General features: G+C 41.8%; 1 protein-coding gene across 1 annotated transcript in view; it reads left to right on the top strand.

Moving 5' to 3' along the window:
* PCNX2 (pecanex 2) overlaps positions 1-27,427 on the top strand; it is a 164,135-nt gene that overhangs the window by 126,407 nt on the left and 10,301 nt on the right. Inside the window, exons 25-30 of the mRNA XM_084828140.1 lie at positions 2,964-3,176; positions 9,279-9,535; positions 13,911-14,144; positions 14,856-14,959; positions 24,475-24,619; positions 25,778-26,008. Coding sequence (XP_084684266.1) covers positions 2,964-3,176; positions 9,279-9,535; positions 13,911-14,144; positions 14,856-14,959; positions 24,475-24,619; positions 25,778-26,008 — 1,184 coding nt within the window. The remainder of the gene's footprint in view (positions 1-2,963; positions 3,177-9,278; positions 9,536-13,910; positions 14,145-14,855; positions 14,960-24,474; positions 24,620-25,777; positions 26,009-27,427) is intronic.

Genomic DNA, 27,427 nt, shown 5'->3' with positions numbered 1-27,427 from the left:
TCTCCTTGCTATTCTCTGGAACTCTGCATTCAGTTGGATATCTCTTCCCCCTTCTCCCTTGCTTTTCGCTTCCCTTCTTTCCTCAGCTACTTGTAAAGCCTCATCAGACAGCCACTTTGCTTTCTTGCATTTCTTTTTCTTTGGGATGGATTTCGTTGCTGCCTCCTGAACAATGTTACGGACCTCCGTCCATAGTTCCTCAGGCACTCTGTCTATCAGGTCTAATCCCTGAAATCTATTCCTCACCTCCACTGTGTATTCATAAGGGATATGATTTAGGTCATACCTGAATGGTTTAGTGGTTTTCCCTACATTCTTCAATTTAAGCCGAAATTTTGCAACAAGAAGCTCATGATCTGAGCCACAGTCAGCTCCAGGTCTTATTTTTACTGACTGTATAGAGCTTCTCCATCTTTGGCTGCAAAGGACATAATCAATCTGATTTCGATATTGACCATCTGGTGATGTCATTTGTAGAGTCGTCTCTTGTGCAATTGGAAAAGAGTGTTTGCTATGATCAGCGTGTTCTCTTGGCAAAACTCGATTAGCCTTTGTCCTGCTTCATTTTGTACACCAAGGCCATGCTTGCCTGTTATCCTGGTGATTTCTTGACTTCCTACTTTAGCATTCCAATCCTCTATGATGAAGAGGACATCTTTTTTTGGTGTTAGTTCTAGAAGGTGTTGTAGGCCTTCATAGAACCGATCAACCTCAGCTTCTTCAGCCTCAGTGGTTGGGGCATAGACTTGAATTACTGTGGTGTTGAATGGTTTGCCTTGGATTTGTACTGAGATCATTCTGTCGTTTTTGAGATTGTACCCTAGTACTGCTTTTCCCACCCTTTTATTGACTATGAGTGCTACTCCATTTCTTCTAAGGGATTCCTGCCCACAGTAGTAGATATAATGGTCACCTGAATTAAATTTGCCCATGCCTGTCCATTTTAGTTCGCTGATTCCCAAGATGTCGATGTTCAATCTTGCCATCTCATGTTTGACCACCTCCAGCTTACCTTGATTCATTGATCTGACATTCCAGGTTCCTAAACAATATTGTTCTTTACAGCATCGGATTTTCTTTTCACCACCAGACACATCCACAGCTGAGTGTCCTTTTGGCTTTTGGCCCAGCCGCTTCACTCTTTCTGGCGCTACTTGGAAATTCCCTCTGCTCTTCCCCAGTAGTACATTGGACACCTCCCGACCTGAGGGGCTCATCTTCCGGCGTCATCTCTTTTAGCCTTGTGATACGTTCCATGGGGTTTTCTTGGCAAGAATACTGGAGTGGGTTGCCATTTCCTTCTCCAGTGGACCGCATTTTGTCAGAACTCTCCACCATGACCTGTCCATCTTGGGTGGCCCTGCACGGCATAGCTTATGGCTTCACTGAGTTACGCAAGCCCCTTCGCCACAACAAGGCAGTGATCCATGAAGGGGAATAGCTTCATTAGGACCCTCCAAAAATCACACAAAAAATGAACTAGGGTTTGGTTTTCACAGAATGCTTCCTCAGCCTTCTCTGGATCAACATGCAGATGGGGTTTCTAACAGAAACATCTTTTCCCCCCTCCCCTCCCTGTCCTGTATTTTTTTTTCTTTTTAACTTCAAGCCTGATGAAGAGTTCTGTGAAACTCAAAAGCTAGCGCACTGTTTTGTGATTTTTAGTTGACCCCAATAAAGTTGTTATGATACTGTTCCCATTTGAATTCCAGGATAGTTGTTTGACCAAGGCTTTAACCAACTTATTAATGAAATGATCCTCCTGGGTGGTTATCTGTGATGAACGAACCTAGAATAATAAAATGTAAAAGTCTAAATCTCTCTTGTCTTGTGACTGAAACATTTGTTGTCCGGTTACTAAAACCGTGCTATGGTTGCGTGCACTACATGACATTTATTTATTACTACATTTTTCACAAGGTTAAATCGCAAGTATTCTTAGCTATTGTTACTTAAACCAGACAATTCATTACAGTTGGGGGGATGACGATGATGATTAATCAACTGATATACCACTTACCATATCTAAAGATATCTCTAAGTGGTTTACAGAATCAGAGATTAAAATATATCATGATAGATATAAACATTCATCAATCTAAAATGCTTAAAATATTTACAACCCAAGCTAAAAGCACAATAATTAGTAATGGCTGAGTTTCAAGGTTCCAATGCATCCATTAGTTTTGTTGTAGGTCACTCTATACATATTGTGAAAGAGTGGTGAAATAAATGTAGATAATTAGTACATAAGCAGGCAACTACAATTGGGCATCCTATCCACTTCAATAGGCAGTGCTCTGCATATACAACTACTTAAGTTACAATCCTATGCATGTTTAGACAGAAAAATGCCCTACAAAAAAGTCCTACAACAGCATTCCCCTGTCAGCATGGCTAACTGGGGAATGCTGGGAGTTGTAGGACTTTTTCTGTCTAAACATGCTTAGGATTGCACCCTTAGTGTATGTAAAGCACTGTTGTGAATCCTATTCCAGTCAAGTATTATTTTCCTCATCAGAACCCCAATAGTAAAAAAAATGAACAATTAGGCCTAACTTATGAAAAGGGCTCCTAATATTTATTCATTATGATTATCTTCTGCCCTTTCTTCAAAGAGCTTAGAGTGTCTTACATATGGTTTCCAGGCAGCTTACAGGGCCAGACCTGCTTAGTTTCAGCAAATAGACCTGTATCCTGTGCCTTCAGACCATTCAGGAGACTAGTTGGGATCTATGAAATATGTTACAGTGACAGCCCGTGTAGTCCCTGATAGATGTGGCAAAACGAGTGAGGTAGAATCTGCTCTCATTGAATGATGATGTGTGCTTCCAAGAGGATCATCCTAGTCTCCAGAGAGGCGCTTGCAGTTGAATAAGCAGTAAGAAATTATGATTCCTTTCAGAGTCATTTGCATGGTGCTCTGTTCCTCATCCCTAGTCTTTGTTTTACTGTGATTTTAGGAAATGATGATAACCTCAACTCCATCTTCTATGAGCACCTGACAAGATCTCTGCAGGAGTCTCTTTGTGGAGATTTGATTCTTGGACGCTGGGGAAACTACAGCTCCGGAGACTGTTTTATTTTGGCGTCAGATTATCTGAACGCCTTCGTTCACTTGATTGAAATTGGAAATGGTCTCGTCACTTTCCAACTCAGAGGGCTAGAATTTCGAGGTAAGCATCAATATAGCTCAAAGAGCAGAGGTCCAGAAAGAGCAGAAAATTCATTTGCTATATGCCCTTTGCAAGCTTGAGAAGCAACATAAATTATCCATCTGGGTTGTTGCTACATCATTTCAAATTCTGTGGCTGCAGGTAATCATAAAATGCTACCAATACCTGACTGTTGGGGGCATCCTTTCCAAGCTGAAGCAGAAAGTGATAAAGCTGACATCCTTTTCTTGTCACAGAATTAGATCTTGGCCATCACAAAACAGAGGCTCTAATGTCTGATTCCACTAAGTGTGCAAGCTCAAGATAAAATGGTGGTTGGTGGTAGATTACATTTTAGCCGTGGTGCCATATGAACCAAACACACAGCCCAACCAATCAATGTTTTGTAGGAGTATGTCCCACTGAATTATTCCCAGGGAACTATGCATAGGATTGCAGCCTTAGTTGTTCAATATTAATCTTGCCTCCTGGTTTTATATATCTTCTTAAAAACAACAGCAACAACAACAACTATGGAGGATTCTATGTTGGACATTCTGGAGAGCTGAATTTGTAAAGTGTGAATGTACCCTGAATAGTTTTAAAATCTTATTTCAGTATTTCATGGCTTGTATATTTCAGCATTTCCAATTTGCCAAGGTGGGCAAAGTATCTGAAAACCTATCATCCATTGCCAGAAACCCTCAGGTGTGCTTTTGGATGAATTAAGGCAAATTATATCTATTTAGGCTACAATCCTGTACACATTTACCTGAGAGTAAGTTCCACTGAACTCAATGGGGCTTATGTTTGAGTAGACACGTGGATTGCACCATTACTTAATCTGATTGCTTTGTTTAGTGGTGCATCTTTTCTCCCATCATAATTTAGATCTTTTTTTCCACTGAAAACAAGAGGGGACCTGGGGATTATGGAAGATGAGAAGCGACTAGGAAGAATACATAGTTGCTGGGACGGGGGCGGGGGGCATAATGAGGAATAATGTCTTGTTCCTTAAACTGCATAGCTGAGTGATTAATGGGAGACCCACCCTACCTTCTCTTATTTGTAAGAATTTAGCAGAAAATGCCCACACATTTTCTTAAAAAACACCAGCCACCTCAGATTTTAAAGAATTGTGAACTTCTAGAATCTAGAAACTCACAGTGGTTAAAAATTTGGACTTCTAACTCTAATTTAAAATTGAATTGATGACTTGTGATTTATAGACATGCTGAGTTGTAGGCCCTTATGCTTGAAGGCTGATGTTCAAGTTGAGCTTTCCCCCTTGTGTGAACATTTGGATTTTCAGCTTTGCTCAGAAATGGGATGTGGTCATCTCTCTGAATGCTCATCCTCAGTAAGTGAGAAGGCCTCACGGTGTGATGTAGAAACTGTAGGAATGGTTCTCAAAACCCTAGAGAGAATCCCGGGTGCTGTCTAGATCCTAGTACCCAATTTTGAGTCTTCTAACTTCAGAAGAATATCAGAAAATAGGTAAGACAATATGTGTGAGCATGAGGTTGCAATTCTAAGTGTACCTACCCAGAAGCACATCCTATTGCACTCAGTGAGACTTACTTCTGAGTAGTTATGTTTACGCTGGATGAAGCGGTAAAGCTTCACTATGTCTAGGAAAATGCCTAGAATCAAAAACGTATGTATTGTTTGTTTACCCTCCTTCTATATAATTGCCATGTTACTGATCACAACCCCGGGTTTGTTTTTCTTTGTACATTTCCTTCTTGAGGCATCTCAATAGTAGAAAAAGCAGACATGGTGAAACAAGAGAACTTAAGATGCCCCCAATTTCGTGCTCGGTAGAAGAGGGTATTGAGGGTATAACAGTCAAGCTCAATTGTTCGGAAAGAAAACAGTGTGAAGCTCAATGGTTCCACTTCAAAGAGGTTCAGAAAAATATCTTTTGGTTTTGATGCACCCAGCACATGCTGCTTTAGTCCCCAAACTATATCTCTGAATTTGAATAAAAAAGCGATGCTGCGGGCTTTGCCTGGTCAGTTAGCTTGCTAGCTCCTATGAAAGCAACTGAGAGGGGACACAACTGAGGTATATATTTTATATACTTTAAAGAATCTTCTGAAGTGGGGCCAATTGCCCGTGGTTATCCTACAAGAATTAGGAGGCAGCCTATGAAACAATGTGCTAGCAAGTTGAATAAAACAAAGGAAGTATTTTCTTTATCACCCTGTACACGATAGGCCACTACAGCCTGTCAGTTCAGCATTAAGCTTAAATTGCAATCCACATCTCAGAAGCATTTTAAAAAAGGATGCAACACCTGGTGCAGTGATACAATTATGAAATACGTAAACACACCAGAGCAAAAAAGAAATCAGTATAATTTTGTTGTTTTTTAAATGTGTTTTGCCCTGTTTCTGATCATTTATCATGCTAAACGTACGCTTTATTTTCAGGTCTGTGCTTTATTTTTTCTTCTAACAAATTTTAAAAACTGGGCTTACGTTGCCTCCTCTGTTCTTAATATTTTAGAAGGACTAAGCTCATGTTGGGCTTTAAACTGGGCTTGGACTGGACAGTCCTTCAAATAGAGGATGCCTTCAAATAGAAGACAGTCCTCCGTCAGCCCTTCAAATAGAGGGCTGTCCTTTGTAAAAGAGGACACATGGCCACCCTAAGTCTGATCAGCAGTTGCCCTCCTTCTGTGCCAGAGGCAGCTGAGGGCCAAGTCTGTGTCCCTTTTAGGCCACTGGAAAAGTACCGCCAACTTTAGCAGGAGCCAGAGAGGAAGCAGAAACAGGAACAGCATCAGTGCACACACTGCAGGCAGCCAAAAAACTCATTGGAAGTAAGCTAAACTGAATGCGAGCTCCATGCCTGCTTTCCCTACTTCCCCTAAGAAAAATAACTGCCTTTAAAAAAGGGTGCTGGTCCTTTCGGCGCACTTCAGAACTTTCTGTATCTAGCCTAGGAATTGTTGGATAAGGTCTAATATGAGCCTGTGTTTGAACCTCAACTGACCTGCTTACCATGAGCAAATTACAAAAAAGCAGCTACGGATCCGGTGACAGCGTCAATGGGATCTCATACGGAATATACAAGGAAATTGCTTCTAGGTAGCTATGTCGATACTTGCAGTGCTTCCCTTTTCTTTCATTTCTTTCGTTTGTCCTTCAATAATATAATACTATTAGCTGCTAAATGTCGCTTAGGTTTTTGTGACTGATGTCACTAATACAATATTCATTCTCTGCTCAGAAGTTTTGAAAATGTATCAGGGAATGGAACACAGCGCTGGCATAGACATAATTGCATTGTATATTGAAGAAGGCAGCTGTCATGTAGTCAGCGAGGTTGCCTATGGGATTCGCTATTTCTGATGATTTATCTCTTGCACAAAATGCTGTACAGATGTGGCTGGGTTATATTATATGTTTTAGGAATCATCACGATGTTTGAGTATTAAGGACATTTTGCATTATGATGCATATGGCTTTATTTTATTTTTTTGGTGGATGAATGTTTTCCATTACATGAAGTAAAGAACAACTCCTACTCTCATTTCCTGTTGCTGCAGTGCAACGGGGAACCATAGGCTGGTATTCTTCATTATTCATTTTAACAATTATGGTTGTGATATTTGACCTCTGCAAGGCTCGCAGTCCTGGCAGTCAGTTCCAGGACCCAGGAGAGCTAGCTTCAGCCCAAGGGAATCGGAAGCAGGTACATGTTCCAAAAAAAACAAGGGTCCGGGTCCAGAGCAGCCAAGGGGGATCAGAGGGCCAGAGGCGGGTGCACCAGGCAGGGTAACCCAGCTCCAGTGCAACCACTGGGGAAAGGGAGAGGGAGCTCTGGCAGAATAGCAGCGAGTTGCTGAGACTGAGTGCCTAGCTCTGTGTGCTGGAATCAGCTCTTATGGTCAGCTGATGTTCAGTCAGGCTGGTACTGCAGCTCAGGCTTACAGTAGGATTGGAGAGTTGGTGGTGCAGGAACTGAAGCACGAAAGCCTGACTACGGGGAGCCCCACAGTCAATAGCAGCCTTTCCCAGACTGGTATTCTCCAGATATTTTGGGCTACAACTGCCATCAGCCCTAACCAGCACAGCCAATAGATGATAGGAGTTGTAGTCCAAAACATCTAGAGGCCACCAGCTTGGGGAAGGCTGGTCTATGGGAGCCCCAGTCCAAGAACCTATCTAGTGTCTTAACTGGTGTAGATGTACTAGACACATTGATGGGTCCAAGAATGGGAGTGAACAAACACAAATATGAAGAACTCTGAGCAATTCCTTCTTGAAAGAAGGCTAAAAAGTGGAACAACTGTCTGAGTAGGAATAACTCTTCAAAATGAAGAGTGGACATTGTCCAAAAGTGGACAATATCATAGCATTAAATAGAGTAGAGTAGAGCCACCTTGAGTGCCATTAGCTGCCTTCAGTGACATTTCTGGTAGAAAGACAGAATATAAGTCAAATAAATAAATAGAGTGGCATTTGTGCATCAATCTGACATTCTAGGAAGGCTGTCACAATGACTTCTGCATTAGCCATGCACCAGAGATTATAGAATAAGAAGATGGGAATAGAACTGAATCTTAGATCTTGTCCAATGTTTTGTTGTTGTTGCAAAAATGGTAGCTATATTAGTTTCTTGTTGCAAAGGGTCCTGTGGCACCTTAAAGTGCATTCCATTATAAATTTGTAAGTGTTCAACATGCTCTTTGTTGTTTGAGGCTATTTATGACAACAGAACAAGGAAAGGAATGGACTTACAACAGTTATATGAAACTGGAGGATCTGCTACAACGTGCAACTTCTATGCAGATTTGAGAACACTGGGAGCTATGCAGGTTCTCTCTCTCTTTGTAGAAGTGTTTTATGCAAAACTAATACTATACATTTCCATCTCAGTTTTCATGCATTTGTGTGGTGGAATGCACCACATATAAGACGTCATAATTCGTAGCAATGAGGAGTTTTGCAGCAAAGAGAAGCAAACCCTTACTGATTCGTCGTTGCAACAGAACCTATAAAGGACAGTATCCCAAATCTGTCTGGGAGGTGGGGAAACCTTTAGCCATAATTATGAACTTACTCAATTCAGTGAATTCTGATTGTATTCACCAAGCTGAAGATGTGGAAACAGCTAATGGAACAAAAGCTAATCATCTTTATTTGAGAGACAGATAGGTTGATTAGATGCCTAGAAGGATGTGGCTACAGCACAATTTAATTATTAAAGTTTAATCATTGTACAGAAGATGGAATTTTGACAGGTTCATTGGTCATGCAGGGATGATAAAAACTGGACCTGCTGAAATTACCTTTTCTACAAGACTCTTAAAGGCATAGGAGCCAAGTCCTTTTTTGCCTCTAGTTTCCCTGGAAACGAGATGGGTTGAGACTACCACCTTTATTGGACCAAGTGTTGGTGGAAGTGGAAAAGTTGTGAACTTTTGAATTTCATGTAACTTTGTGTCAGGCTAATGCTGCTTTCTGCTTTGTGGCCACAATCCAAAGCTCAACCAGCCTTCAGTGTGTGCATGAACTTTTCTGCATACAGGAGCCTCGCCTCGCCTCGCCTCGCCTCACTGCCACCACCATTCTATTCAGCTCCAAGGAAACTTCTACACGTGCATTGCGATCTAATACACAAACTATTCTCTGACATGAATGAAATGAGCCAGCCTTGGTTTGCTCAGCTCTCCATGTATGCATCAGACTCTGAGCATGCTCACTGGAACTCCTGGATCGGGGTGCATGTGACCAAAATGACAATATCCTGTGGCTTGTATTTGAAATGCATGTTTGTGGAATTCCATTGATTTTATATTTTTTTGATTTGTACCCCCTTTCTACCAAAAAAAATGGCACTCAAGTTGGCATACAAGCACAATTAAAATTGATTAAAACAATAAAACAATACATTAAAATGTAATAGAAAATAACAATTACAGAATTAAAAAATAAAATTAAAGAACAGCAACCATTCCAACAAACCCACTTACAGGCCAAAGGCCTTCTTGAATAAAGCAGGCTTTGCCTGCTGGCAGAAGGACAGCAGAGAGGGAGCACCCGTGAACAACTTGTTTGCATTGATTTCTCCAGTAACAGCCACTCTGTTTATGCCTTTTTAACTCCGAAGGGACATACTGCCAGCAAAGAGAAGTGGAGGCTATAACAGAAGGAGATGAGGACAACGAAGGCTGCTGCTGCTGCTGCAAGCCAGGGCACTTGCCTCACTTGCTCTCATGCAACGCAGCTTTTAACCTTCGATGGCTGACCTGGGAAATAACGCGGACTCAGTATATCCTGGAAGGATACAGCATTATTGACAACAATGCTGCAACAATGCTCCAAGTGTTCGATCTGCGAAGGATACTCATCAGATATTACATAAAGGTAAAGAGTGATCAATCAGCTCTAAGAAGGACATCTGACATGTTGCAGGCCAATCTCTTGTACAAGCTGGTAGTCAACAGGATTTGGGGCACTGGCTGCTGCATTAGCGTGACATCATGAATTCCAGCACTGCTACACCAATATAACAAAAAACTCGGACATTTGTGCTGGAACTGCAACTCAGTATGGTCCATTTGTACCATGCAAGTCAGGTGGGCAGAGGATCTGTTGGATAGGATAGCGAAATGCCAATACGAAGCATAGGATTTTCCACATCAATAGTCACATCTTCTCCCTTTCATATAGGTGTGACATTGTGAGGACAAAACACATGTATTACCTCAAAATCATGTCTACTATCCAAAGGCCCATTACTGAAACAGCCACCTCAAAGGTATCTGGGCACACAGATATGATCAGCCATTGTCACAGTCCACCACAAAGGGAAGTGGTCAGAGAAAGGGTAAAGAAAGCCAAAGTAAATGGCAGTCTATTGGAAGGAATGTATCCTCCCGTATTTATCTACCCGAGCATTAAGATCATCATCTGAGGTCCCCCTCCAGTTTTCCCCACCAAATGAGGTGAGGCAGCTGGCTACAAGAGAGAGGGTCTTTTCAGTGGTGGCACCCGATATGTGCCACCTAAGTTATGGTCTATACAGCACTAGTTAAAGATCTTTTTATCCCCCCAGGCATTTTCAGAACTGTTTTTAGTGCTCTTAGTACTCTATTCTGCTATTGGTTTTAATGTGGTTTTATCATGTAATGGTTTTATTCTTTGCTCCTGGTTTTTATCTTGGTTTTATTCTGTGCTGTTTTTATTTTTTGTTTTAATGTTCGTATGTTTTAATGTATTGTACACCACCCAGTGGCCTTCGGCTATTGGACAGTTTAAAAGAACAGTAAATAGAAATTGCATTATGCTGTCAAGGAATAGGGTGTGGACTAGCTTCCACTAGCACCCATTTGCAGTAGGATCAGGCAGCCAGTCATAGATTTAGTAAAAAAGTAATTGTAGATTAAGTGACACTATTTTAGCTTTCAGTCATCATCCTTAAAGAGCACTAGTGTTTCTGTGTCTGGGACTGTTTAGCTTAGAAAAAAGGCGAGTAAGGGGAAAAATTATTGAGGAGTACAAACTTATGCATGGTGTGGAGAAAGTGGATACTAGAACCCAGGATCATTGTAACACTAGAACCAGGGATCATCTTATGAAGTCGAATGGTGGAAGATTCAGGACAGATAAAAGAATAATGGGAGATGCGGGACAGTTAATTTATGAAATTCACTACAGGTTATAGTAATGGTCGTCAACTTGGATGACTGCAAAAGGTGCTTAGACAAATTAATAGAGGGTAAGTCTATCAATGGCTACTAGTCATGATGGCTATGTACTGCCTCCAGTCATGGAGGCAGTATGCCTGCATACCAGTTGCTGGGGAACATGATCGGGAAGCTGCTATTGCACTTAGGTTCTGCTTGTGGGCTGCCCACAGGCAGCTGTTCGGCCACTGTGTGAACAGAATGCTGGACTAGATAGACTTTTGGTCTGACCCAGCAGGGCTCTTCTTATGTTTTTATGTAAGAGAATGGAGGGAATTTATTACCACTTTTATCAGCTGGTGATACTAACTAGCAAAGATGGACATCCTCCTGTGTTGGAGATACATTCCTTGAGATAAGAGCACTCATTTCAGTGATTGCTAGTAAATAATACAGTACCTTCTGTATCTGTTCCTCAAGAATTTGGAATTTACCAAATGGGAGTTTAGGCTAAAATTAGGGATGATTGCAATAATATCCCACCCACACTGGGGCAAGACATCTGGTTGGCACTATGAACAACAGGATGCTGGATTAGATAGGTTTCTGGTCTGATCCAGTGGTTACATTTTTAAGGAGCGAGGGCTTCATAAACGCAGATGCTAGCCAGTGAATGTAGGAGATTACATATGGCCTGAATGTATGCATGATTCATTCAATAACGAGATGGAGGAAAAGCCAATTCCCCAATTTCATCTTACTTTTCCATCAGATGAATTGCCCGACTGAACGACTGAACAACAGCAACTCATTCCTGAGTCATACACTAGTTTTTTTCATGCAGCTCACTGGTGCATCCAATCCCAGAACCAGGTCCTCTGTCCCACTTCATGAAAGAGATTATTATCATCACTTGAAGTGGCCCTAAGTTAGATTTTAATTAATTTATTATTCAAAACTGATCCCTTGAAAAAACAAATCATTCATATAAATATAATTGAAGATGTACAGCTGAGCTCTTTTAGCTTTAGCGTCACACAGAGCAAACTGTGTTAAAATGAACAGCAACAAAGATGGCAAGATCTCTCCTCAGACTTTTAATCTCAAAGTGTTATTCAGAACACTCAAATAGGAACATAGGGAGATGCCTTATGCTGAGTCAGGCCATTGGTCCATCTAGCCCAGTATTGTCAACACTGACTGGCAGCAGCTCTCCAGGGTTTCGCACAGGAGTGCATCTAGCCCTATCCCGAAATGCCAGCAACTGAACCGGGGCCTTCTGCATGCAGAGCAGGTGCTCTACCATTGAGACCGTCCATCAAGCAGAGACAGATTTTTTTGTTTCTTCCCCCCACCCCCCGGGAATTGGTAACATCTAAGTTAGTGTACCATGACTATTAGATAATATTGCAAATTAGGAAGATGCTGGAGGTAAGCGTTCAGCATTAACATGGCCACAAGCAAGTATGTATGTATGTACGTATGTATTTCATTTCTATACCACCCAATAGCCGGAGCTCTCTGGGCGGTTCACAAAAATTATTTTAAAAATATTAAATATTCACAAGTGAATATTTAAGGGCTTATAAGTGCAATTGTACTTGTGGAGGAGGTTAGGACATGGCAGAGATGCCACAGAAGCCCTCTCTCTGCCTGCTGAGAGCTTGGCGGATGGAAAGCTACCAATGGTAGCTGCCGTAAGGCCCTGACACGGGGCATGCTGGAGTGCAGGGATGAGCTGGCTCTGGATGCAGGCTAGTCAGGTATGCTAAACTGGAGCTGGTATTGCTAATCCCCGCCCCCCTCCCACACACAAACACACCTGCCACTGTCCCACTGCTTTCAAGAATACAGTGAACTTGTAGGCTGAAAAGCAAGCAAAACTGCCAGCCCTGTCACCTTCGGACCAGGGTAGTGTGACCCAGAAGGGTTTACAGTGCAGCAGGAAATCCACCACTCTGCTTGTTCGTGGTCCTGCTCTTCCCTTTGCCATACTGGTTTTATCATATTGAAATCTAAGAATATAGAATAGAATAGTAGGAATAATAGAATAGTAGGGTTGGAAGGGGCCTACAAGGCCATCGTTTGTACACAACATGTTTGTACACAACATATATTTAAAGTTATTATGGAGTCTGGAATATAGCAAAGCAAAGGATAAGGAGAATTAGAGGTTAAAGACGTAATCCATTAGAAATCAGGAATGTAAGTTCTTTTGAAGAACACATGCAGTCACGTAAACATGTTGGAAAAGCAGAAAAAAGTGCTTTCAAAATATTTAATTTGACATTGTCATATGCTTGAGGATTTCACAGTTATCTTTTAAACAATGCTCAGCAGTTGGCTTTTGAATAGAATCTTTTTTTTTCTACTTGCCATTGATTTGACAGTCAAGTTGTTGCGGGGGGGGGGGATGACTATTTCTCCACATAAAAGGAATTTTTGCTCTCCTCTAATAAAGTGGGTCAATTCCTGTAGCCATTTTGCATACGTTTGAAATAATCTCCTGTCTGGTTACTGCAGGTTATTTATTCCCTAAGTGCCTTCACATTCGCTTTTCAATTTATTCCTTTAAAAAATGTCTTTAAAGAAGGCAAAAATCTGCTGTCTTTGAATGTGGTGGTTGTTTTTTTAAATTCCATTGATTCTGCATTGCTCTTCTTAAAAGGCACTGTGTGCTTATCACTTTCTACATGCTGAAACATTAAAACCCTGTCCTTGTTTTGTATCCATCTCTCTGTCTTGTTTCTTTGCATTGAGTAGGGCTCCTTTTCTCACATTTAATTGTTAATTTGAATATGCAACTGGGAGGGTGGCACTCATGAATTTGTAATAAGTATAGTAGTACTAATTCCATTATTCCCTTCATATTTCCATTATTTTCCTACTGCTCTTCCCATTCATTTATTGTGCACAGTTGAGATAATCAAGCCCATTGCTTATGATCCAGCATGGTCCCATAGAAGATTGGAGGAGACACATAGTGGCAATATGAAAGAGAATTACTTTTGTTCTCCTTAGATTACTTTTCTTTCATCTTTGCAGTCATTAAGTAACTTCTCGTTTCATGTGTAGCTAAAACAAACAACAGTGTTTTTATTTTTCATCAACAGAGCATTATTTACTTTACTGCAAGTTCCCCCAAAATCCTACACTGGCTAAGAGATGATTCCTTCCAAAAGACACTGCAGCCTTTCTCCAAGTGGCATTATATAGAGCGTGACCTTGCAATGTTCAATATTAACGTTGATGATGACTATGTCCCCTGCCTTCAAGGAATCACCAGAGCAAGCTTCTGCAGTGTTTACTTGGACTGGATTCAGTTCTGTGCTGTGAAAAGAATCGAGGTAATCTATGTCTCTTGTTGTTAATTTTATTGTGGGGGAGGGGTTTTCTGTCCCTTAGCTGAGTTCTTGTTAGTGGCAAATGTACAGAACAGCATTAAGAGCACTTGTTCCAAATTAAAACAAGAGCGTTGATCAACTCAAAGCACAAGCAATTATCATTAGTTACCCCGGTTACGCTAAACATGGTACTCATTTTCTAATGAACTGTCTATGGAGACAAGAGACTCTTGGGCTAACTCCAAAGATCCCCCATACTACATTGTTTGTAAGAAATGGGGAGGAAGTGAGAAGAGGATCATGACGGTTACACTTCAGGGGGGGAAACATGTGGGGGGGCGGGGAGTTAGACTACGCATCTGGTTCATTAGTTACTGGACCTGGCTTGCTGTGGTACTTTCGCTCACCAAAGGATTTTTTTAAAAGGAAAGATAATTTGTCAACATCATGTAGGAATTGACAAAGAAAAGATAGGTAAATGCTGGTAAAATGTATATACCTTTTCTCCTGAGAATAAATAACAAGATGCTAATTTTAGCTTTGGTTGAAATGGTGACGCAACATGCATTAACATGCTATGGAATTAAAGGGCATTAGTCTCAAACACAATAGCAGTACATCTTTTGTGCAGCTTTGTACCATAATGCACTAAGTTGTTGCAGTGTCAGTGAGCTTTTCTTGTAGAACTAACTAAAAACCTTAAATATTTTGCAGCCTATTGAGTGTGATGAAGATTCCCCCTTAGTAACTCTTTCCTTTGCCTTGTGCATTCTGGGTAGAAGAGCACTGGGAACAGCATCACGCAATATGGCCATCAGGTAATTTTATATCAACATCACAATAGTTCTGGCAGTAATAGTTTGCTGGTGGCTCAGAAATGTGTTCATTTATCTGAAACTGGTTTTGCTTTTCCATTTATCACGCAATACCGTGAGTTAGTAGAAGAAAGAAGGAACACAAGAAATAGGTGTACAATTCATTTTGAAGTCAGCCCTTGGCGACTCTGTCAAAGAAATGTGTACTGTGCCAAATTGCACTTTCGTTGTAACAAAGTAGTACATAATGGAATACAAAGCCTAATGACTCTCTTGGGATTTAACCTTGCCATCTGATATAGATGTGACAACATTTTTCCAGTGGAAGCAAAATCTCCAGGTAATATGACACAGCTGGAAATATGTGCTGTTAGGAGATTGTGTCATTTTTGCTTTGGTAACTTTCAGTGCAATCCTATACAGATTTACTTGGAAGTAAATACCACTTTGTTCACCTGTGCTTACTCACTAGTAAGTGTATATAGGATTGCAGCCGTAAGACTTTTCTCTGTTGTAACAGTTTGGACCATCCCTTGTTTACATCGTTTTGAGAGGAAGTGGTTCATAATATGTTTGATTTTAATGAAAACTATACGTTTGGTCAGTAGGTACCTCACACGTGATCAACTTTATTTGGGGAACAAGTATGCAAAGCATTGACATTACACACTGTTCTGTATCAGGAACGATAATGCTGAGTGCAGCTAGAAATGGTTAAAACTGAAGCTTAGATGCATTCATAAAAGTCAACCTAAGGACCTAAGTCAAAGTCCATGTCAAGGAGTTTCAAGCCCAGTCATCAAGTGTGTAGTAAAAGCACCCAAGCTTCCATCAACTATAGTAAGGGCTAGGGTTGGACATTATGAGCATTGTCTCCAGCTCCCTTTTTCTTCACAGTAGATTAGTGCGCTGCAGTAAATGCTGTGGGGAACAGAGAGAGCACCTCATCTTGAGAGACATTGTGGTGGGGATCGTCAAGTATCCTAATCACTTGACTGCCATGTCATCCTGACATCAGTGTCTTACGTAGAACCGAATGCATGGTATGTGCAGTGCAATGTGATAAAGAACCAATACTTGGGCTTGAATGCCCATGTAATCTGTTCCCACTGGAAATGGGGTGGAGAGACTGTATAATGCCATTTGGAGGCCCATGTCATACTTATACTCTATGTGTATGGAGGAAGGGGAGCGCAGGGGGGGCATAAGATAGAGGCTCACACCTTGCCATATTTAAGTTACTGATGCCCAGGCCATGTGTGAACCAGGTCTTATATGTAGGCCATATGCCAAGAAATGAATAATATGTTGTTATGCAAGTTATGGGGGCAAGGGGATCGCTTTAATAGAGTAAAGGTATTTATGATTTATTTAGCAGACAGCAAATAAGATCAGTATTGGCCCTGTTATATGTCTTGTCTCATGTTGACACTATTCATTAAGAAGCCATTACTGTTATAAGGCAAAATTAATGTTTAGAGAGCAATGCTGAGCTGTATGTGACTACATCAAACCTGAAGTGTACATTATATATGTCAGCAAGCAATTTGCATTAATTTACACATGAATTATGTCTAATCAATTAATGAGAAGATTTTAATGGCAAGCCATGGTGATAAATATTCTTATGCAATGTATGTAAATAACATTTCATTTACCTGTCACTGTAAATGTCAGTAGAAGCCAAACATTCTGTATCAAATTATGCAGTGTATTCACTCATTAACAACAGAATTCTATACATGTCTACTCAGAAGTACAACCCATTAAATTCAGTGGGGCTTACTCCCAAGTAAGTGGGTGTAGGATTGCAGCCTAATAAGCAAAGCATCACTATAGAAAGCATAAATATCCTTGTAGCTATGCAGCCTTTTATATGCTACAGGTATATAATCTAAGAAATAACATCACATTACCAACACGTGCTATAAATGACTTTCCTTTTAATCATATATTTTACACATGAGTGAAAAAGCAGCAAAGTGTTTTGATTGTTGTTTGGGATTCTTTTCTGAGCTGGTGTTGCATAGTGGCTAGGAATGTGAGCTGTGAAACTGAAATGTCTGATTCAAATCTCAATTTAACCACACATTCATTAGTGGCCTTGTTGTTGTTCAGTCGTTAAGTCGTGTTCGACTCTTTTTGACCCCATGGACCATAGCACGCCAGGCCTTCCTGTCCTCCGCTCTCCCCCGGAGTGTGCTCAAGTTCATATTCATTGCATTGGTGATGCTATGTAGCCTTCTCATCCTCTGCCATCCCCTTCTCCTTTTCCTTCAATCTTTCCCAGCATCAGGGTCTTTTCCAGTGACTTTTTGCATTTGGTGGTCAAAATATTGGAGCTTCAGCTTCAGTATCTGTCCTTCCAATGAGCACTCAGGGTTGATTTCCTTTAGGATTGACGGATTTGACCTCCTTGCAGTCCAGGGGACTCATAAGAGTCTTCTCCAGCACCACAGTTCGAAAGCATCAATTCTTCGGCGCTCAGACTTCCTTATAGTCCAGCTCTCACAGCCATATGTTACAACTGGGAAAACCATAGCTTTGATTATGCAGACCTTTGTTGGCAAGGTGATGTCTCTGCTTCTTACTGTGCTGTCTAGGTTTGCTATAGCTTTCCTCCCAAGGAGCAAGTGTCTTTTAATTTCATGGCTACAGTCACCGTCTGCGGTGATCTTGGAGCCCAAGGAAATAAAATCTGTCACTGCTTCCATTTCTTCCCCTTCTATACACCAGGAAGTGATGGGGCCAGATGCCATGATCTTAGTTTTTTTAATGTTGAGTTTCAAGCCAGTTTTTGCACTCTCCACTTTCACTCTCAACAAGAGGCTCTTTAGATCCTCTTCGCTTTCTGCCATTAGGGTGGTATCGTCTGCGTATCTGAGGTTGTTGATAATTCTCCCGGCAATCTTAATTCCGACCTGTGATTCATCCAACCCGGCGTTTCTCATGATGTACTCTGCATGTAAGTTAAATCAGCAGGGCGACAATATGCAGCCTTGTCGTACTCCTTTCCCAATTTGGAACCAATCGGTTGTTCCATGTCTGGTTCTTACTGTTGCTTCTTGATCCTCGCACAGGTTTCTCAGGAGACAGGTAAGGTGGTCTGGTACTCCCATCTCTTTAAGAATTTGCCACTGTTTGTGCTGATCCACACAATCAAAGGCCTTAGTGTAGTCAATGAAGCAGAAATAGACGCTTTTCTGGAATTCTCTTGCTTTCTCCATGATCCAGCAAATGTTGGCGATTTGATCTCTAGTTCCTCTGCCTCTTCGGAACCCAGCTTGTACTTCCGGTAGTTCTCGGTTCACGTACTGCTGAAGCCTAGCTTGTAGGATTTTGAGCATCACCTTGCTGGCATGTGAAATGAGTGCAATTGTACAGTAGTTTGAACACTCTTTGGCACTGCCCTTCTTTGGAATTGGAATGTAAACTGACCTTTTCCAGTCTTGCAGCCACTGTTGAGTGTTCCAGATTTGTTGGCATATTGAGTGCAGCACTTCAACAGCATCATCTTTCAGGATTTTAAATAGCTCAGCTGGAATACTGTCATCTCCGCTAGCTTTGTTGTTAGTAATGCTTCCTAAGGCCCACTTGACTTCACTGTCTAGGATGTCCGGCACAAGTTCAGTGACCGCACTATCATGGCTATCAGGGACATTCAGATCTTTCCTGTATAGTTCTTCTGTGTATTCTTTCCACCTCTTCTTAATCTCATCTGCTTCTGTCAGGTCCCTGCCTTCTTTGACCTTTATCATGCCCGTCTTTGCACAAAATGTTCCCTTGAGTTCTCCGATTTGATATCTCCGATTCATTAGTGGCTTTAGGCTATCAATATTTCTCAGCCTCAGAGCCTCATTTGCAATACAGGAATAATAATTCTCTTGTATCTGAAAGAGTAGTTGCAAGCATTAAAACATTACTGAGGACGTAAATATGAAGGGTTTTGAACACTCTGAAGAATTATATAAATTCTAAATATAATAAATTAATCTATAGAAAAACTTTACCCCAAGTCAGGAATTTCCTATTGTACATGATGGGGCTATTTGTGTGTGAGAGAAAGCTGTTTTGCACTCCTAAGCACACACAGGATTCTACTGAACGCAGAAAAATGTGCTTTCTCCTTCACGTGTATCCCAACATAGGATTCCACTGCATATGGAAAACTGGCATGCAACCGTTTTTTGGCATGTGGACAACTGTAGCAGGTGAGGTGGTTCCCTCACCAGAGTCTCGTCTTGCATTTTGCAGACTCATACTGCTTCTTGCCTTTCGCTTGCATGTCTGCATCTACCTGTCCAGTCTGAATGAGTAAATAAATATAACTGGTTTCCAGTTGGACCCAGCACTGGATTGGCACTACACAAGTCTAAAGCTTGTATTGATCATTCAGGCAAGATATTTAGGCATCTTCTGTTCTGTGGAAATCAGTAGGTATTTTTAAACATTCTATGGTAAGCAACCTCTTGAAATATGTCTCACAGTTGCCATCAAAGGCAGAACTTATGATCCAGAATTAGGACGGCCTCTTTGATTTTGAGCCTATGTTAGCAACCCAGTTCATGGTCAAACGACATACTGTATTAAATGTGTTTTTGCATTTTGTGTATGTATATTTTTGTTTTTAAAAATAGCAGCTGTAGGGAGCCCAGTCATATTGGTGGATGGGAGTTTTCACCCCTTTCTCCACACTGACCCAGTTCATCAAAACAATCCACTGTGGCTTGTTCGTTGGGTTACTTGGCCTGTTGTTGGGTTATCTGAGGGTTGTTTCCACCTCAAAAAAGCCATGCAGGTTGCCATGCAAAACAGCCATGCAGGTTGCGTAAAAACAAGACCTGGAGCTGACTGTGGCTCAGATCATGAGCTTCTTGTTGCAAAATTTTGGCTTAAATTGAAGAACGTAGGGAAAACCACTAAACCATTCAGGTATGACCTAAATCATATCCCTTATGAATATACAGTGGAGGTGAGGAATAGATTTCAGGTATTAGACCTGATAGAGTGCCTGAGGAACTATGGACGGAGGTCCGTAACATTGTTCAGGAGGCAGCAACGAAATCCATCCCAAAGAAAAACAAATGCAAGAAAGCAAAGTGGCTGTCTGAGGAGGCTTTACAAGTAGCTGAGGGAAGGAGGGAAGCAAAAAGCAAAAGAGAAAGGGGAAGATATATCCAACTGAATGCAGAGTTCCAGAGAACAGCAAGGAGAAACAAGAAGGCCTTCTTAAATGAACAATGCAAAGAAATCGAGGAAAACAAAGACTAGAGATCTTTTCAAGAAAATCGGAGATCTCAAGGGAACGTTTTGTGCAAAGACGGGCATGATAAAGGACAAAGAAGGCAGGGACCTAACAGAAGCAGACGAGATTAAGAAGAGGTGGAAAGAATACACAGAAGAACTATACAGGAAAGATCTGAATGTCCCTGATAGCCATGATAGTGCGGTCACTGAACTTGAGCCGGACATCCTCGAGAGTGAAGTCAACTGGGCCTTAGGAAGCATTACTAACAACAAAGCTAGCGGAGATGACAGTATTCCAGCTGAGCTATTTAAAATCCTGAAAGATGATGCTGTTGAAGTGCTGCACTCAATATGCCAACAAATTTGGAACACTCCACAGTGGCCACAAGACTGGAAAATTCCAATTCCAAAGAAGGGCAATGCCAAAGAGTGTTCAAACTACCGCACAATTGCGCTCATTTCACATGCCAGCAAGGTGATGCTTAAAATCCTACAAGCTAGGCTTCAGCAGTATGCGAACCGAGAACTACCGGAAGTACAAGCTGGGTTTAGAAGAGGCAGAGGAACTAGAGATCAAATCGCCAACATTCGCTGCATCATGGAGAAAGCAAGAGAATTCCAGAAAAGCGTCTATTTCTGCTTCATTGACTACGCGAAAGCCTTTGATTGTGTGGATCACAACAAACTGTGGCAAATTCTTAAAGAGATGGGAGTACCAGACCACCTTACCTGTCTCCTGAGAAACCTGTGCGAGGATCAAGAAGCAGCAGTAAGAACCAGACATGGAACAACCGATTGGTTCCAAATTGGGAAAGGAGTATGACAAGGCTGCATATTGTCGCCCTGCTGATTTAACTTATATGCAGAGTACATCATGAGAAACGCTGGGTTGGATGAATCACAGGTCGGAATTAAGATTGCCGGGAGAATTATCAACAACCTCAGATACGCAGACGATACCACCCTAATGGCAGAAAGCGAAGAGGATCTAAAGAGCCTCTTGTTGAGAGTGAAAGTGGAGAGTGCAAAAGCTGGCTTGAAACTCAACATTAAAAAAACTAAGATCATGGCATCTGGCCCCATCACTTCCTGGCATATGGAAGAGGAAGAAATGGAAGCAGTGACAGATTTTATTTTTTGGGGCTCTGAGATCACCGCAGACGGTGACTGTAGCCATGAAATTAAAAGACACTTGCTCCTTGGGAGGAAAGCTATGGCAAACCTAGACAGCATAGTAAGAAGCAGAGACATCACCTTGCCGACAAAGGTCTGTCTAATCAAAGCTATGGTTTTCCCAGTAGTAATGTATGGCTGTGAGAGCTGGACTATAAGGAAGGCTGAGCGCCGAAGAATTGATGCTTTCGAACTGTGGTGCTGGAGCAGACTCTTACGAGTCCCCTGGACTGCAAGGAGGTCAAATCAGTCCATCCTAAAGGAAATCAACCCTGAGTGCTCATTGGAAGGACAGATACTGAAGCTGAAGCTCAAATATTTTGGCCACCAAATGTGAAGAGAAAACTCCCTGGAAAAGACCCTGATGCTGGGAAAGATTGAAGGCAAAAGGAGAAGGGGATGGCAGAGGATGAGATGGCTAAATAGCATCACCGATGCAACGAATATGGACTTGAGCACACTCTGGGAGAGAGCGCAGGACAGGAAGGCCTGGCGTGCTATGGTCCTTGGGGTCACGAAGAGTCGGACACGACTAAACAACAACAACAACAACTCTTTTTTACCGAGTACTGGTAACCTCATTGCATAGTCAAAAGCGTTGCCTGTTCTCATAATATTCTAGCTTTCTCGTTTCTGGTCTGTGTTGAAGAGCAATGTTTAACAGACTGTCCTTCCACCATTTGTCAGTTTGAGTTTTTCATTTGGTGATTTGCAGTAGATTGACCAGGGATTCCAACTCTCAATTTTTAAGAATAAGTAGTACAACAAAATGACTTTTTTCACATAAATTAGGATGCTGAAATGAAGAAAGCTTGGGGTAAGCAGGAGTGAACTTTTGTGTGAAAGGACTGTGAGCTCAGTTCAGTTCTGGAACTGAAAGCAAATTCCTTGGCTCAGAATGTGCTCAAAGGTAGCCTATTCTTTAATTGTAACTGTTATGTCTTTTGCATCAGGCTCTACTTAGTGGACTGTGGAGTTCTAGTAAAAAAAAAAAAAAAAAGTAGATTTGACAAGCCTGAAGTCTGCCTATCCCTGTATAAACCACCTCGTAAAATGAACATTAGTAGCATGTTGAAGCTGAAGATTGACCAGGCACTTTCTTAAACTTTCTGTTCTTCTTACAAAACACATTTTTCCTCTCCTGAAAGAATTAAGAAGGTCCCCCTAAGTAGATAGATCTCATATTCTCAAAAAGGGGGTGGTCATATAGAGAGAAAACCTTGGATGGTAATAAAAAAAAATTTTTTTAACATCCTAACACGTCTCTCCAAGGACACAACTGAAAATAACCATTGTAACAATGGTAAAACCATGTTAGGTTGGTTAAGCAACGTCCTGTGGGGTTTAAACCTATGCACCACAGTCTAGTTCTGCTTTCCTGGAAAGCATGCTTCAAGGCTTCTAAATAAGTAGTTTTGACTTTAAAAAAAAATTAAACTCCATGTCAACATCTCTGCTTTAGGACTGAGAGGGGCCTTAGCTCAGTGGTAGAGCACCTGCTTTGCACACAGAAGGTCACAGGCTCAATCCTGGGCATCACCAGTTCAAAGCACCAGGTAGCAAGTGATGGGAAAGATGCTCAGCAGGAGACCCTGGAAAGCTGCTCCCAGTGAGAATAGACAGTATTTGGCTAGATGGATAAAATGGTTGACTTGCTATAAGGCAGCTTATTCTGTTCCTAATTCTAGGGATTTGTTCAGAACAGGCCTCCCCAACATGGCGCCCTCCAGATGTCGTGGACAGCAACTCCCATTATTCCCCACCAGGATAGTCAGTGGCCACACTGGCTGGGTTGAGGGGAATTTCCATCCAACACATCTGAGGGTGCCAGGTTGGGGAAGGCTGGCCTAGAAGGTGAGAAGTAGATCCTTGTTTCTCAATAGGTCCTTGTAGAAAATTGTGCAATGGTTTTCTTCATTTTTCATGATCTACCTTCATTCACCGCCTATCCGGACTGTTTCTGAGTTACTGTGGAAAGGAGAAGGCTGGTGCAGCTATCTCCCTTCCCTAATGACCCGATCCCTGCTTTAGCGCCACTAAAGTAGTGATCCAGGTTGCTTCTGGGTCACTGCGGAAGGGAAACGCTGCAGCAGCCTTCTCCCTTCCCCAGCAACCCAAAAGCAGCCCAAATTGCTGCTGCTTGAATGCCCTGCCCCCCCGCCCATCTCTGTTTTATTACTGGAAATTAGAGGTCAGGGATGGGATTTTTGTTAGCACCAGTGCAAGCGAGAGAGTCCCTTGCTTATCTTCAGTCTCTGAGAGACTGGAGAAAAGGAAGTGGTGGGAAGCACCACCGTGGGGACAGTTGCAGGGGGTTCTGGTGGACCACCTGAAATGGCTTGGTGGGCCGCAGTTTTTGCATCCCTAGAATATTTCTGTGAGCGTTAGACTCAAGTTAAAGCAGGCCCGCAGCCTGGGAGTGCTCCTGGAGCCAAGCTTGCTCCTGGAAGGTAGCCAGGACTGCTTTTTCTCAGCTGTATGTAGGGATGTTGCAAATATTTGATTAGGGGAGCTCGCAAAGGCAAGCACCCCTGATCGAGTGCTTGCAGGCAGGAGCAAGACAAACACAAGTTGTGCAGCCCCTCTCCTCCTGCGCCTTCCACAAGCCCCTCCGCCCCCCACGAAACTGACCGGGGCAGGGATGGTGGTGGTAGAGGTGGCGTAGGTGGCTTTGAGTGCCTCCCGGCATAGGCAGAACATATATCCCCACAGGGACTAGACTGAGATTACCGAAATGATGCTGGGCACGCAATTGCCGCTAAGGAGAAGGCCCTCAGGTTGGGATAGAAATGTGATAAATAAGGAAATATTTAAGTCTGGTCTGTAGCAGTAGTCTAAGCAAATATTTTGTGTCTCCCAGTCTTTCGTGTAATCTCTCTATCTGCACTCTGTTTAAAAAGCCACAGTCAAGTGCACAGTTCAGCACACTTGCACTGAAATCAACAGAAAATAACTGTGTGTTGGGTTGCAACGATCATGAGTGTGTGTGTGTGTGTGTGTGTGTGCATGCACACTTGTGGGGGAGTGGGGAAGAAACACATTTTGCACTGCTGTAATGGGTATTAAGTCTGCAAGTAGCTAATGTCATTATTCTACAGTTTAGATTCCTTCCTCCACGGACTTCATGCCTTGTTCAAAGGAGATTTTCGAATCACATCAAGAGATGAATGGGTGTTTGCAGATATGGACCTATTACACACAGTCATTGCTCCTGCAATCAGAATGTCACTGAAGCTTCATCAGGCAAGTTTTCCCCATTATATGATTTTCTCTAGCAGCACTATTATCAGTAGTATTTATATGTCTAAATATAATTTTTAGAGTGCCAAGAATATAGTTGGTGCAAAAGTGATGACCAGAATTCTCACAAATGGGCCAATGAACACAAATGAAATTTTACAAAATCATTAATCTGCTAGGGGTTGAATCCTGCACTCCTAGCAAGCATATTTTTAAGTGACTTAAGCATTTTAGCTGCCTGCAAACTCACTTACTTATTCAACCTTCAAATTAATCTATCAGCCTTGTACTGTAAATTAGTAAGGGTACATGATTAAGGCCAGTTCATTTCAGACAATTCTCTGAGCACTGAAGTTTCTCATCCTGTTCCTTTCAATGCGTCATCTACTACTGGCACACTCTGGATCTTCAGATGGAGATTTCCAGACACAACTAGAATCCAACTGATGTGCGGGCAGTGGAACAAGTCTAAAGCAACAGACCAGGGGCAAAGACAGCATCACAGCATCTTGCTACAGGAGGCCTCGATGCAGGTGCAGATGTAGAAAAGCACATACAGATGCTTACAATCTCAGTGAAGCCTCAGAGCTAGCAGTATTCAGCAGATTTTGGCAGCAGAACTAGCTTTTAGAATCTGGAAAGACATTTACAGATATTCCGCAGAATCTGGGTGAAAAATACTGAACTATGTCTAGAGCAGGACCCAGTGGTTCAGCCCATCTCTGTCTTGGGTCGAATGCCTTTAAGATTGTGAATATGTGTGCAGTTTTACAGTATTTGCTACACTGAGGTAGCTCTTGTATTTTTGTGTCTCTCAGTTTAACACTCAGAGTAGGCATTCATCTCATAAAAGGTTTCCTTCCAATAGTTTTCAAGAGAAATCTTTCAGATCCATTTAACTCCATGAGAGGTTTGCCATTGATTTCAGCGTGATGTAAATTCTATTTTTCTGCAAGATGAAGGTGACAGCTGCTCCGAACTCCGTTTCCCCTAATCATGTTAATCTCAAATGAAGTCTTTTCCAAGCTGAAGTAAACAGTTTTCTCACAAAACTCTTGGGGAACGTGATTGCATATACTGCTGCTGACAAACTTCATCTGCCGCTGACAAACTTCATCACAGAACTTTCTGATCATAGCCATGTCTTTCATTTAATACCAGGACCAGTTTACCTGTCCCGATGAATATGAGGAACCTGCCATTCTTTATGAGGCAATTCAGTCATTTGAAGAAAAGGTTGTGATTTGCCACGAAGGAGACCCAGCCTGGCGTAACGCTGTCCTCTCCAACAAGGAAGAACTGCTCACTCTGAGGCATGTGGTTGAAGAAGGGACAGATGAATACAAAATTATTATGCTCCACAAAAGCTACTTGAGCTTCAAAGTTATCAAGGTACTGCACCTGCTAATTTTCTGTTTCACTGTTACATTGCTTTATTTGAAATGTCAATTTTTTTCATTTCATAATTTTTGTTGTTGTTGCTCAGTCGTTCAGTCGTGTCCGACTCTTCGTGACCCCATGGACCATAGCACGCCAATTTTTTTTGTAGGTAACAACAATTTTTCAATAACATTAGATTAATAGATTTTAATTTTTGATTGATTAAAAATATGCCCCCTTTTCATGGAAGGCTTGGAGAACATGCCAGTCAGGTAGCTGAACAATAACTTCATTAACCCTCTCAGAAAAGAGCAGAGAAGAGAAGACACAAGAAGCTCCTGACTCCAACCCAGATGCAATTAGGTCCAGCATCACCTAGTGACTGATGCATGTAAGTTATGAGTTAGCACCTGGAAGCTGGAAAAAGCTAGTGAGGCAAACGATCATCCTTGCCTTCCCCACCTGTTGCTCCTGCTGCTGTTTCACCAAGCAGGGACTGGGCCCCTTTTTCCCTCACAGAGGCCATTCCAACCAAGTACCCTGTGAGCAGGAGAGGAAGTGGAAGAAAACGCCTTCACCATCTCTTCAGATAGGCTTTTAAAAACAATTATATATATATATATATATATATATATATATATATATATATATATACACACACACACACACACACATACACATACACACACACACACACACACACACACACACACACACAAAAATATCCTCTTTCCCTCTCTTTTATTCGTTGTGTGTCATGCCTTAAATTTATATTGAAAGCCTGAGGGTAAAGGGTGGGGTATAAACGCTGTACATTTTCCTCTTGCTATTAAGCATGACTTGCTTGGCTATCCATGATTCTCAAGTGAATGGCAGGCATTTGTACATACCCAGTTCTCTGCTCTGAACTTAGCCCCCATTCTGGGTGACAATGTTGATCTACAGGTTTCTGAGCTCTGTTGGCTGTCTGTCCTCCTTTTAAGGTTGTTTGAATGATTGAGGACAAGTTGCCAGTGTGGTGTAGTGGCTAGAGTGTTGGACTAGGAGTTGGGAGATCCGGGTTCTAGTCCCCACTCAGACATGGAAGCTCACTGGGTGACTTTGGGCCAGTCACAGACTCTCAGCCCAACCCACCTCACAGGGTTGTTGTTGTGAGGATAAACTGGAGGATTGTGTAAGCCACCTTGGGTTCCTTGAGGAGGAAAAAAGGCAGGATATAAATGTAATAAATAAATAAAATAAATAAATAAGTTGCAGATGAAAGAATTGTCCAGCAAGACCAGCATGTGCCGCTGTGCCACATAAACCTTTAAAAAAAGTTTTAACTTTTTTAACCTGGTGTTTTACTGCTCCAAAATCTTCTCACATGGAGCGGTATATAAATATTGTAAACAAACAAACAAACCTCAGTATACTTACCCTCCATGGAGC

This window comes from Heloderma suspectum, chromosome 1 (assembly GCF_057233095.1).
Source record: "Heloderma suspectum isolate Gila_16-S chromosome 1, 16-S_ref, whole genome shotgun sequence".
Lineage (NCBI taxonomy): Eukaryota > Metazoa > Chordata > Lepidosauria > Squamata > Helodermatidae > Heloderma > Heloderma suspectum.
Note: the sequence above shows the minus strand (reverse complement) of the source record. Positions and strands in the feature narration are given on the sequence as shown.